Source organism: Oculina patagonica, chromosome 1 (genome assembly GCF_052425735.1).
Source record: "Oculina patagonica isolate OP01 chromosome 1, crgOcupat, whole genome shotgun sequence".
In the NCBI taxonomy this organism is placed as follows: domain Eukaryota; kingdom Metazoa; phylum Cnidaria; class Anthozoa; order Scleractinia; family Oculinidae; genus Oculina; species Oculina patagonica.
Window position 1 is genome coordinate 22,992,793 of NC_135758.1, and position 12,561 is coordinate 23,005,353.

General features: G+C 40.2%; 1 protein-coding gene across 1 annotated transcript; it reads left to right on the forward strand.

The window, feature by feature from the left end:
- Positions 1 to 4,138: 4,138 nt before the first annotated feature.
- Positions 4,139 to 10,157, forward strand: LOC144639430 (putative iron/ascorbate oxidoreductase DDB_G0283291). Its single transcript, XM_078498785.1, has 5 exons — positions 4,139 to 4,627; positions 6,540 to 6,761; positions 7,664 to 7,829; positions 8,312 to 8,559; positions 9,006 to 10,157. The coding sequence occupies exons 1-5, from the start codon at positions 4,585 to 4,587 to the stop codon at positions 9,296 to 9,298; spliced, it is 972 nt and encodes a 323-aa protein (XP_078354911.1). The 5' UTR covers positions 4,139 to 4,584; the 3' UTR covers positions 9,299 to 10,157.
- The last annotated feature ends 2,404 nt before the right edge of the window (positions 10,158 to 12,561 follow it).

The window sequence follows — 12,561 nt, forward strand, 5'->3', positions numbered from 1 at the left end:
AGTCTTCAGAAAGAATCTAAGATCAAAATTAAATTTGTAATTTTTCTTGACAGATCATGAAATAGACTATTTAGGAGTAACAAAAACCCTATTGGAGTGAAATTACAGTCTGTACTAAATCGTGGTCTTTGCAATGACACTTTAAAACGGTCAGTTTAAGATTTACTGTGGAAGCCGGAGATAAAGTTATTCCCTGTTCTTGTTTCCATTAACAGGCACATTTGTGGTTAACCTGGGAGACTGCCTTCAGGCTTGGACCAAAGGATTGTACCGAGCCACAACACATCGTGTAAGGCGTTCCATCAAGAAAGATCGATACTCCGTGCCGTTTTTCTTTGACCCTAATCCACAATGTATTATAGAGCCCATCGAGACCGACGTTACAAGAAATCTGACTTCCACTAAATTTGTTAAAGGCATGGAAATGCCCTTCAGCTATGGTGATTTTACTAAAACATTGTTACAGAAAAGCCATGACTGGAACAAAACAAAGAATAAAATAAAGTGTTAACACATTTACTTTTTAAAACTTCAGCAGTTTGCAAAAAGATCCCATCAAATAACCTAGGGCTTGTGAGTTTTATTACCAGCCACTGAATGTTATCCTTTGCTTGCCCTAGGCAAACTCATGGACTTTTTCTGAGAAAGTTAGTTGATTTTAATAAGGAGAAGCATAGTTAGTAGAGGAGATATATAAGATCCTGGAAGTCTTGATTTTTCGTCCGAGTCTTCGTGATTTCTGCAAGCCAAGCGTCCCTCCACTCTTTGTACGCTGCATCTCTCGCCTTCGGAAGCTTGAAGATCCCAATACCTTTCGCTCTTCTACACGATCCGCAGCCCCAAACTGCACAGTTTTCGCCAGGCATTTCAGAGAAATGCACATGAACAAAATATTTTGAATTTGTAGCGAAGATATAAAACTTTTAAACAGGAAAAAACACGGTGAAACTGACTTTAATTGATCGATCGTGAATCGCACTTGACTACAAGACGCTGTGCAGGGTAAACGTCACGTGACATCGAAAATCGTAAACAAAGACATGCCTCTTTGAAGTTTGCCGGGTTTCCTAACCAGTCTCCCTCTACTAACTATGGGAGAAGCCACGAGCCAAGCGGCCCACACTGCCGGAGCTTATCCCGGTTTCCGTAGCATTAAGCGGCTAGGATTATTTCTACTCCCCTCTGAATGAGATGCTAGTCTATTGCAGGGTCCCCCCCCCCAGCATTATGTCGCAGGTACCCATTTATACACCTGGGTGGAGAGAGGCACTATGAGCCCACGGCCGGGGCTCGAACTCGGACCGCTCAATCCGGAGTCGGGCGCACTAACCATTAGGCCACCGCGCCTCCCATGATTTTAATAAGAGTCTTTGTTAAATCGCAATTCCATCTATCCTGAAGAATAAGCTGAAAGATTAATTTCTATTGCGTTGGAGAACTTCTAGCGTTTAGTAAATGCTTGCTTTCCCATTGATGGTATATGAAGTGGGCAAATCGCATACGACTCATTCAGTCAAATGCTCATGCATAACAGAAACTCAACACGAACCATGGTTTTTGCCCCGGTAGGTTCGTTTTCTCTTGAAGCGGACCAAACATTTGTAGACTGAACATTTGCTTAGTGATTTTTTCTCTTTATTCACTTTACCAGTGCAAACGACTGATGCTATCAGGGGCGTTACAACGCCAGCTTTTTGAAGAGCTGTAGACCTGGTCAACTGGCCCGTAAGGGCTGCCGTTTTCGAGGATCCAGCAGGGGGTATGCTTCCATGGGGAATTTTTTTTTTTTTAGATAAAGACCCTTGAAAAATCCTTTTTTTCTTTTTTTACTTTCTGGTGATTTTACTTGTATTCTGGCAGCACACAAAGTCTAAGATTTCAGAACAGAGGATTGCACTTACTTTCACTTATTCCTATATAAACGTCACATATCATTGTACATGTTTGCATTGGTCCGAAGTTTTCACTTGCGCGATGAGCCTTGATCTCATTGCGAAAGGGTAGAGATATGTGATCCGTTATATTTACCAGTAAATAGTGCTTTTTATTTTATCTTGAAAAAAGCTCCAGCCTGAACTGAAAAAAACACGATGCTGAAAAATTTGTATGCCCTAGAGTACTAGTCTACGTGCTGGCTACGCCATTACCACCGTTACGTATCGGAGTTTGTTGTCTACGGGGTGTAAGTGAGCTCAACAGCCTACTTTCGCGTCAAGCGACTTTCCCTGTCGATGCTCGCATTTAGTTGCTACAGCATGCATATGTTGGTGGCTTTAAAAATAAGACTTTTGCCTACTAGAAATAAATTTTAAGCGTTTTGTTTAAGCCTACCCTTCCGAATTCTCAGAACTTGTTGAAATTTGTTAAACGGACCGCAATATAAGATGCATTTGTGTCACGATCTGCCTTTGGTTCTGATCTGAAAACTGAAAAAGAGTGGAATACAGGTGAAAAGTTTACTACTTTATTACGTTATTTTTGTTGAAAATAAATACAAATAACGTCAGTGAAAATTCTATGAAAGCGGACAATATGCTGTATCATTCCGCAGACCGGACCTTTTCAGTCAGTGAGGGGGGGGGGGGGGGTTCGTCCGAACCCCCCGAACCCTCCCCCCCCCAGCCTACGGGCCTGCAATGTTACTGCCAGTGCAGGTTCATGATAGAAAAACTTCTGCTATAGTTTCCCGCAGGTTACTTTAAAATACCCTGTTCCAGACAATATGCATGATGGAAAAAACATTACAAAGAGTTTACTTGACTTCGTCTGTGGCTTGAAGATAAAGCGACGAGGGGAGCGGGATTTCTTAGCCATACGTGATCGTGCTTAATCAGGATTCTGGGGAGATGACCCCAGTCAGGGAGGCAAAAAATATACCCTGTTAAGTGGCACGTCTTTATTACCGACTAGTTCGGTACACAACACCCGTAAGATGACATTACTGTTTCTTTTATCTGCATCATCATTTCTTTTATCAGCAGCATCAGTATAAAAAGGAAAAAAACAAAAACAGAAATAGTTAAGACAATATCTCGTGTAACGTTTTGTTGCAATTTTGTTGTGCCATCACAGGGGGCCCTCACATCAAATAAAAGGATAAATAGGAATAAAACTTCACCTGCTTGCGTCTATTTCTTTCTTTTTACGCGGTCTGCAAGTTGGTGGTCTGGAGCCGAATAAATTATTCGCGGTCAGCTGGAATGAGGACTGGAACCGAGAAATCTTCGGAACCGCTCGTATCTCTTAGCTTAGTTTATGACAAGGGGTGAAACTGTAAATGACACTTCAAATTTGACAAAAATTCGCAGCCACTATCTGTCTGAATTTTACTATACTTACTCGGCAGACAGGAGAAAGGTTGAACTAGACATCAATGAGCTTATTTTGCCCGATTGTTTCTAAGGTATACCATATTTTGGCGTAGTTTTAAAATCTTTGATTTGGTTGCATCTTCCTGCCAGTTGGGGGTCACGGAAGTAAGAATTTTGATTCATTGGGGGACAGATTTAAGGCGGAAGTAAATCATACTGTTTGTTCTGATTGGTGCTTTCAATTCGGATTTCCGGAAGTTTTTTTCTTTTTGTTTCGGAATTAGAATGATCGACTGACGACGTTCAGATGCGATTAAAAACCCACTAATTCGGCTTCATCGGCCGAGGACAAGATTTAATTTTTTTATACCTACCATTCTGTTATTTTGAATTTACCTGTCGAGGAAAACACCGTCATTTCTCAAACTCATCACCATTAAGCCGAAACGAGAATTGCAAATCAGTAGGTCACAAAACAAAAGGCGTACCGTAATTAGCTGAACACTGCCTGCACGTTCTATGCAAAACAACAACGAGAATGGAAAAATTCAGGCCATACTTTTTACTGAACGTGTAAATTTACGGAAATTTTTATTCAGATTTGAACACTGCTTTTAGTATCCAACTACAGGGCGGTACTGAACCGACAGACCAAATAAATGCCTTCAAACAAAAGCATGATTGACTAGTTTCTTTCAATTTGTTTAAACTTTACGCTTCCTTCAACTCAATGCCGCCGCCGAAGTTATTTAAGCAAACTATATGTAAGAACTTAAAGAAATTTAGAGTTTTTGGGTGGTATTGAAACCATACATGTACTTGACAACTCGGGAAGATATTAGGCCATTTTTCACGCATTGCTGTCTCTTCCGCAAGTTACATTTTTACTTCCGGTTGTAAGATGGTATTCCACTTCCGTGACCCCCAAGTGGCAGAAAGATCGAACCATGAAAGCTGAGAGTTTCACCCCTTGTCACTATATCATGTATATAGCACTCGTAGCTCGATCGAGTGTCGTCCCGAGAATTAATATTTACGAATGTTCCTTCCGTCCCAGACCCTACTTTTTTCTCGATTCCAGACCTCCAACCTGCTAGACCGAGTATTAAACATTCAAAATGGCCGATAAAACACAAAAAACGCGACGATAACAAGTAAGAATTATTTTTCACTTATCCGCATCGCTCATGTGAGGGCTCCCTGTTAGACATCAAATATCCTTTAAGGATTTTAGGCATTCGATATACTCATCATTCAACTTCAACCTCCGATCATGAGCTCTGTACCAGTAATAGACATTTCGCCTTTGTGCAAACGTAAGTAGTTCCTGTTTTTACGTTATAATGATTAGAACTCAATACAGTGCAACCTCGCTTTAAACTCGAACCAAACGTTCTTTCCCTTTCTTTAGTACCTCAGTCGAACACTGCAGTTTTATGCACCTATCAATGGTTTGCCCCAGGATGGGGGGGGGGGTCTACCCCAGGGGAATTTGACATTTTTTTGGAATCCAGAGTTGAATTTCCCATCTCTGGGCACCTAGTGAATGTCAAATGTCACATATCTACTCTTAAATTTCTAACCCAGCAGACCATTTTAGATGTCAAAATCCCTACCCTGGGAGAGCTTTACGATGTCAAATTCCTGTGGGTTGCCCCCCCCCCCCCATCCTGGGGCAAACCATTGATAGGTGCAACCTCCGTTACTCAAACCAATTTTGGTTTCCCTTGGAGGTTCGAGAAACCGGCATTCCACTGTTATTTTATAGATTAAAGTTTTCGTTTTATAGGTTGTTACTTATTAGGCATAATTTTACAAACAGAGGTGAAAGACTTAAAATGCAGTAAATGCAGCGTGAAGCTCCTCGGGTGCCTTGCATGACTCCGGAGTGTTTGAGTGCATGTTAAATGAACAATGTAAGTTAACAATGCATGACGAGCCAAAATGATGTCCGCGTAGGAGGCTACCTATTGTCTTGCACACTGTCTTGCTAAAAAAATTACCAAAAAAATTATCGTCTCAGTCTTTGCACAAACATTTGTCAGTTTCTAGTACTTATTTATTACCTTCCCTCTTTGCATAAGATTTTTTTTGTTTGATGCAACATGGTTGAGTGATGTTGGATTATTAGAATTATTGATCCTTATCCAGTGTTTACCGATCCTCCCAAAGTAACGTACCCTATGTGCAAATCTGATAAATTGCATTATTTATGTGGCGTTACATACTTTTGTATGTAGTTGAATCCTGATTTCTCAAACCCAATGGGATGTGAAAAATTGGTTCGAGAAATCGGGAGTAAATTTGCGGCGTGTGATTGAGTGAAACAATATCCAAAGGAAATGACTTTGGTTTGAATTTTCCTTGAGAAATCAAGAATTCGAGAAATGAGGTACGTAATGCTGTTATTAATATAATATGCGGAACAGCGACATCAATGATTTTTCTAACAGAACATCAATATTCATAAAGTGGAAATACGTCTCAGGTCTGGGTTTGCAGGCTACTATTAAGGTGGGAACAGGTCCAATCCCGATGACTCGAACCTGCCGCTAAATCAAACCTTTTTTAAATAATTTTTCCCTTTAGGTCATTTTCTTACATGTTACCCTCAATAACTCAAACTCCTGATAATTCGAACATTTTTGGATTTCCCATGAAGACCCCTTGAATATTAAGGTTGGAAGGATGTTTGCAGGACAAGCCTAAAGAGGATTGGGTAACTGCCAAGTAAGTTCCACAAATGAATTGCGTAGGAAAAAAGAAAACCGCCCATAGCGAACCAAAGGGATCCTGAAAAAAATCCATTGACTTTCTACTTTGTATTTTGGATGATTGTCTTTGAGCCCGGGGGGGGGGGGGGCACCCCAGAGATAGGATGTGCGTGTGAAGGGATGCAAGCATTAGTTGGGAAGGGTAAGAAATCAGAGAGGAAGGGAGCATTTGCGGGAAAATCAGTGGGACGAAAGCAGAAAGGAAAGAAACCAGAAGAGAAAGAGGACCAACGTTAAAAAACATCGCGGCACGTGTGAGAGATGGCCAAACGAGCCGCAAAAATGCAAGCGGGAATCAAGGGAGGGATCGGGCGCAGAAGGGGCAAAAGTCAGCAAGGCAGGGGAGGCCCAAACCCAGCGGCACACACCCACCCAAAAAATACAGGGTGCCCCTCCCCCCCGGGTCTTTGAGGTGCTTTGAAATTCACATATTTCCTTTTTTCATTTAACGCAGATAGCAACTCAGTCGACCAGGAAGCTATAAATCAAGTGTATCAACAGATTCATGAAGCTTGTAAAGATATTGGATTCTTTTATATAACTGGTCACGGAGTGGAACAATCAACCCTGGACTTGCTTTTCAGCTATACACAAAAGTTTTTCGCTCTTCCACTGGAGAAGAAAACTGCTATCAGCATTCATAAGAACCCATACTATGATGGATACATCCAACAAGGTATCTAGTATATTTTCTTTCGATACCTACGTGTATACCTATACTTGCTCATTTCAAGAAACTTCATATGATAAAAATATTGGAGATTTCAAAGCTAATATAAAAAAGAAAATTATAATTATTAAAATAGTGTTCGTTAATAATGCGTGAAAAATAAGTTAAGGTTCTTGCTTTTGTATAAAGGGGGGCTCCCCTAAGGCCGGGGAGGCCCGCGAAAGGCGTACCTTAGGCAGAAAAAAGGGTAGGAAAAAGTTTTGTTATATAAGGGTAGGTAAATCTGTCATATAGGTATTTTAAAGGGCCTAAAAATTTTTAACAACTATGCTGATCATTATTTTAAGCGAAAAAATAAAAAAACTCTCTAGTCATAGAAGCCCAAAAAAGAGCGACCAAAAGTAAATAAGAGTAAGAGAGCACCACCCCCCCCCCGCGTGACGACAGAGGGGGGGTGTGGTGATTGGTAGGGAAAGGTGTGGGGCGGTGTGGACCGAGCTTCTTTGGTTGCCCCCCGGAATTAGGGGTTGAGGGATTGGGAGGGTTTTGGTCCAGGGATTTTTTGGGTATTGTCGGAAGACTTAGGGATTTTTTTGGGTCCTGAGTTTTGCCTTCATTCGATCATCCCCGTCATTTATCAGCCGGAGAGCCCCCCTGGGGGTGCAATCACTGCCTGGTCAAGTAAATAAACCCCTTCAGGTGGCTGGTATATTGGAGATTAATGCCTGAGGCTGAAATATTGTACAAAAAATGAACACAGTTGGCCGAAAAACGGAGATGAGTAAAGATCTATGGCAGTTATTTAAAAATGTACTATTGGACACAGAATAATTTTACAACAGCACAGATTTACTTTATACTGTGAAGGTATTGTTTTTAAGGCTGACCAAGATTTTGTGATGTTTTAGGTGCTGAGAGAACTAAAAATGTTGTAGATATCAGGGAAGGATTTTATTTTGGCAACAAGCCACTGTTTTCAAATGATGAGGGTGATGATTATTTCCCAGAAGAGAGTGACTTACCAGGTTTTGCTAAAGCTGTGAAAGCTTATCAAGCTCAGCTCACAAAATTAGGGTAAGATAGAAATACAGTCAAATCTCTATGGAGCGGACATCATATTATTAACAACTGAAAGTCCCAAACCAAGTTTATTTTCCGTTTTTACTGTTAACTATGCCTATTTTACTTGTGGCATGCCTGATACCAGCCAAAAAGTTCAGACAAGGCTTTAAGGGTAGACCAGATTAATAACAATAGTGCAAGAGTATTTTGTATGATCAGTAGTTTGGGAGAAAGGACTGCTTGCTTGTCATTGGAAAAGTTAATGACTGCACTTTCTTTAGATGACGAAACTCTAAAATCTAAAGCAGTCAGAAATCTACTGGAAGATCCTCACACTTGTCACTGTCACATGCATGTCTCAGTTGGTTTTGTTTGTCAGGCTGATAGGAATTGTTTCTCTAGTTTTATCCTGATGGAACCTTGTGGTAAAATCTGTGTAGCTATACATCAACGGTTTCCTGACACAATGAATGGTTACTCTTATTTTTCAACAGTTTTACAATGATGAAAGCTATAGCATTTGGGTTAGGGCTTCCAGACGACTATTTTGTTGAAAAGTGCTCCCCATCCGTGAGTACTTTATCTCTCTGGCACTACCCTCCCCACCCAGCTGACACCGACTCCTGGGGGGTTGGGCCCCATACAGATACTGGCATGTGGACGTTTCTGTTGCAAGATGATGTTGGTGGCTTGGAAGTGGAAATAACAGAGGGAAACTGGGTCGAGATGAAGCCAATACCAGGTAGTGTGTAAAGAGTTAAATTTGTAAATTTTCCAGTTTAAGAAATTGACTCTAAAAGAGTACCAGAAACCATATTGGAGGCCCTGCCAGGGTAAATTCTGACAAGTGACCTGGCCCAAAAAGTAGCGACAGCACATAAAATATAATCGCGACAAACGACAACCCTTTTGGAAAAACTTAAATTCCGACAAGGACAAGTAATTTTCCTTCAATTTTACTACCGACAGCAACGAGAAGTTTGATAAAACAGCGACACAGCGCATTTTTAAATTTTATTAGACAAGCGACACGGGAACCCCCCTGACAGGCCCTCCTATTGGAGTGACATTACAGTCTGTTCTAAATCGTGATCAATCTTTTGACAGTTTAAAAGACGGGGCCTTTCCCCTTTACTTTCATTGACAGCCAGAGATAAAGTAACTACCTGTTCTTGTTTCCATTAACAGGCACATTTGTGGTTAACCTGGGAGACTGCCTTCAGGCTTGGACCAAAGGATTGTACCGAGCTACAACACATCGTGTAAGGCGTTCCATCAAGAAAGACCGATACTCAGTACCATTTTTCTTTTGCCCAAATCCAGAATGTATTATAGAGCCCATTGAGACAGATGTTACAAGAAATCTGACTTTCACCAAAGTTGTACACGGAATGGAGATGCCCTTCAGCTTTGGTGATTTAGATAGAACACTATTAGAGAAGAGCCATGACTGGTACAAAACACAGAATAAAATAGAATAAAGCTTTAATACATTACTTGTAAAAAATAGTCTGATCAAACAGGCTAGAGCTAGTGTATTTTCCCATCGGCTACTGGATTTAATCCTTTGCTTGCCCAAGCCTAGCCTCTGTTGAGTCGGTCCTCTCGGTTTAGATGGTCTGCGACGTAGGCTAACCCAAGCCAAACTTGTGGATTTTTTTGGAGAAATTTTGTTTTTATTGATAAGTAATTTTGTGTGATCCCAGTTCCAGCCATCCTGGAAGATTAATTTCTGTTGTGTTAAACTTGGAGCAAGCTAATAACAATAATAATAATAATAAGAATAATAATAATAAAATAACAAAAATAATGATGATGATGATAATGATGATGATGATGATAATGATGATGATGATGATGATGATGTTGATGATGATGATGATGATGGTTTATTAGTAACATCTCTACAGGATAGTTCTACATTTACCGTTTACGGGTACGGCTATTGCTGGTTTTCACTGTCACGCAATCAAAAAATAAATTCGAAACCATTCAACTACAGAAGCTATGAATTTCAAATATTATAGATGATAAATAGATAAACAATTTCTCCAAGTTTTGGGTCTGTGCGGTGTACCGTTCGCGAGTTATTTTCCGAACCTTTCCACGCAAATTTATAAAGCTTAGTATGGGGCCGCCATAACTGTGTCCTGCCGAGGGACACAGTAATGGCCGCCGTGATGTCAGAGAAACCATCTGGAACTCAATTCTGTTTACAACGGCGGCCATCCTTGGCTTAAGAGCTAGAACACTTTCACATAAACACCACTTAATGTCACATACGACGGAGAACTCAAATATTCAAAATGCTCTGTTTTAAAAACGAATGACACTATCGATCTGGAAATTTGCCATAGGCGTACGGGCAATTTTTTGCCAGGGGGGGCGGTGAACCATTTGCCCAAAAAATTATCTCAAGTTGCCCAAATTTTTACGAAAAAGTCGAGAAGAAACTAGGTTCCTGCGATGCACTAATATAAGCTACCATAGGCCTACATATGAAGAGAAAATATTCTCGTGCAGTTCTTGCATATGAATTTATCATATGAGCTCATAAATCACCTTAAAAGAAATAGCTATCTGCCATTTCGACGGCCGAAGATTTCAATGATACGATCTTTTCATTGTTGACTACAGATTTGGCATATGCCCTTTCAATGTTAATAAGTGCGATGTTACTGACACGTTACCCCATGGTGCTGTTGAGGTATGTTTTTAATCCGCGCAATGCACACAATGATCTTTCTGCAGAACACGATGTAGCAAGTATCATGCACTGCGAGGATATGTACCACATAAGAAAACTTTGGAGACATATCAAATAGAACATTCTCGTGCATTGTCTCCAGCATTTCTGAAACAGTCATGTAGCCTAATCCGCGCAAACGACGAAAACTCGCGTACATTTTCTGCTCGGCTTTCAGAATCTCGCCGTCGATTTTTTAAAATTTAGCAACGCGGGGAAGCTTTCTTTATCAGGGTCGTGTTTTACCGTGACATAAATTTCCCAAATTGAGTGACCATCATTGTGTCCATTATTAAAGGAAATATGAATTTAATTGTTATAAAACGTTTAGAAAAGGAAGTTCATAATAACTGCTGGCTTCCACGTACAAGCAACGCTTCTTTGGTGCATTCATCAAACTGTCCATTCACTGGTTCTTTAAATTTAACATCTCACTAGATTCCACGTTCTTTCTGGATGTATCGATTCTCATTGACGTCTCTACTTGAAATGGTGGCCGCCGGAAATTTGCGTCCTACAGTTACGAAGATATCAGCGACTCTCGAAATAAGGAATCTTGGGTAAATCTTGTTAGTGAATCTGGTCTCACATTGTCAAGAAAATAATAACCACGCCGACTTCAGGTTAAAATAGAAAATATCTATCTTTTCGAAAAAAAAAAAGAAAAAAGAAAACTACTTTAAAAACTGGCTTTGCCCAAATTTCTCTTGCTGCCCAAAAAATCTGAGTTGCCCAAAATTTGGGGGGGCTGCAGCCCCCCCAGCCCCCCCGGCCCGTACGCCTATGAAATTTGCAAAAATATATATTTTTAGTTTATCTTTCGCCTAATGACAACGAAAATTTAGCAGACCTAGTGAATTTTGATTTCAGAATTTTATGACGTAACATGAAAACCAAGAATACTCTATAGTAGCCTAGTTTTATTAATGGACATTATTTATTTGAAGAAGTTAACATAAACTTTAGTGAGCAGGAGGAGCTTAGCTTCCCTACTTAATTAAGATGTTATGGTCAACAGTATACGAAGGAACTTAGAGGATTTATAGCGTTGTTAAATGGTTGTTTACCCATTGCTGCAGGCATAATGAAATTCATGTTCTTATTGTGTTTATTCTGTATATTGAAGACAGGTCACGAAAGCCTTGCTTCAACGAAAATGTAATAAATGGTATCGAAGTGGCTGCCTCGTCCCCAGGCGTCCTCCTCCTCCTTGGTCATGTTCGCTTAGCGTTGTAAGACTGACTTGCACGGTTCGCTTGGCGTTGTGGGCCTGATTAGGGCTTTCCACAAGTTGCTCGGCAACTTTTTGGCAACTTTTTGTATTTTGAGCAACTTTTTCCCCTTTAAGCAACTTTTTTCCTTTCGAGCACCTCGTTGCATTTTGAGCAATATTTTCTAGACTGAATATCTCCGAAGATTGTCCGATTATTGTCCGAAGGCCATACGAACGGTTCCGAAGATTAACGAAGTTTGCTGAAGATTTTTGTGAACATCCGTAGACGTTTCGACTTTCGACTCATTCCGCATTACAGCATTACAATTTTTAATTAGTCACAAACATGACATCGTTGTCTTAACGATTTTACTCAGTGGAAGAAATCCTTGTAATTCAACAAATTTTTTCCTTAAAATGTTATTTTGATACTTTTGTTGCAGTGAAATTGCATGGACATGCATGGACATTAGCATTGCATGGACATTAGCATATATTTTGAGAATTTTTCTTGATAAAAGCAGCGTTTTTTTATTTTTTTAAGGCAACTTTCGAGCAACTTTTTTGGATTTTTGGAGCAACTTTGGAGCACATTTTTCAGTAATTTCGAGCAACTTTTTGAATAATTTCACAGGGAACCCAAACGCTGTATTAGTTATTCATAATCTTAAAATAAAAATGTTCTTTTAAGATTATGAATAACTAATACAGTGTTTGGGTTCCCTGTAATAATTTCGAGCAACTTGTGGAAAGCCCTTGGCCTGATGCGGACGGGAAAACGGCTC

What these genes read in the sequence shown, in the direction of transcription:
- LOC144639430 (XM_078498785.1), top strand. Translation starts at nt 4,585, where the DNA reads ATGAGCTCTGTACCAGTAATAGACATTTCGCCTTTGTGCAAAC. An exon ending in CATTTCGCCTTTGTGCAAAC is followed by an intron (nt 4,628 to 6,539) that starts GTAAGTAGTTCC and finishes CATTTAACGCAG; the next exon opens with ATAGCAACTCAGTCGACCAG. An exon ending in CGAGATGAAGCCAATACCAG is followed by an intron (nt 8,560 to 9,005) that starts GTAGTGTGTAAA and finishes TTCCATTAACAG; the next exon opens with GCACATTTGTGGTTAACCTG.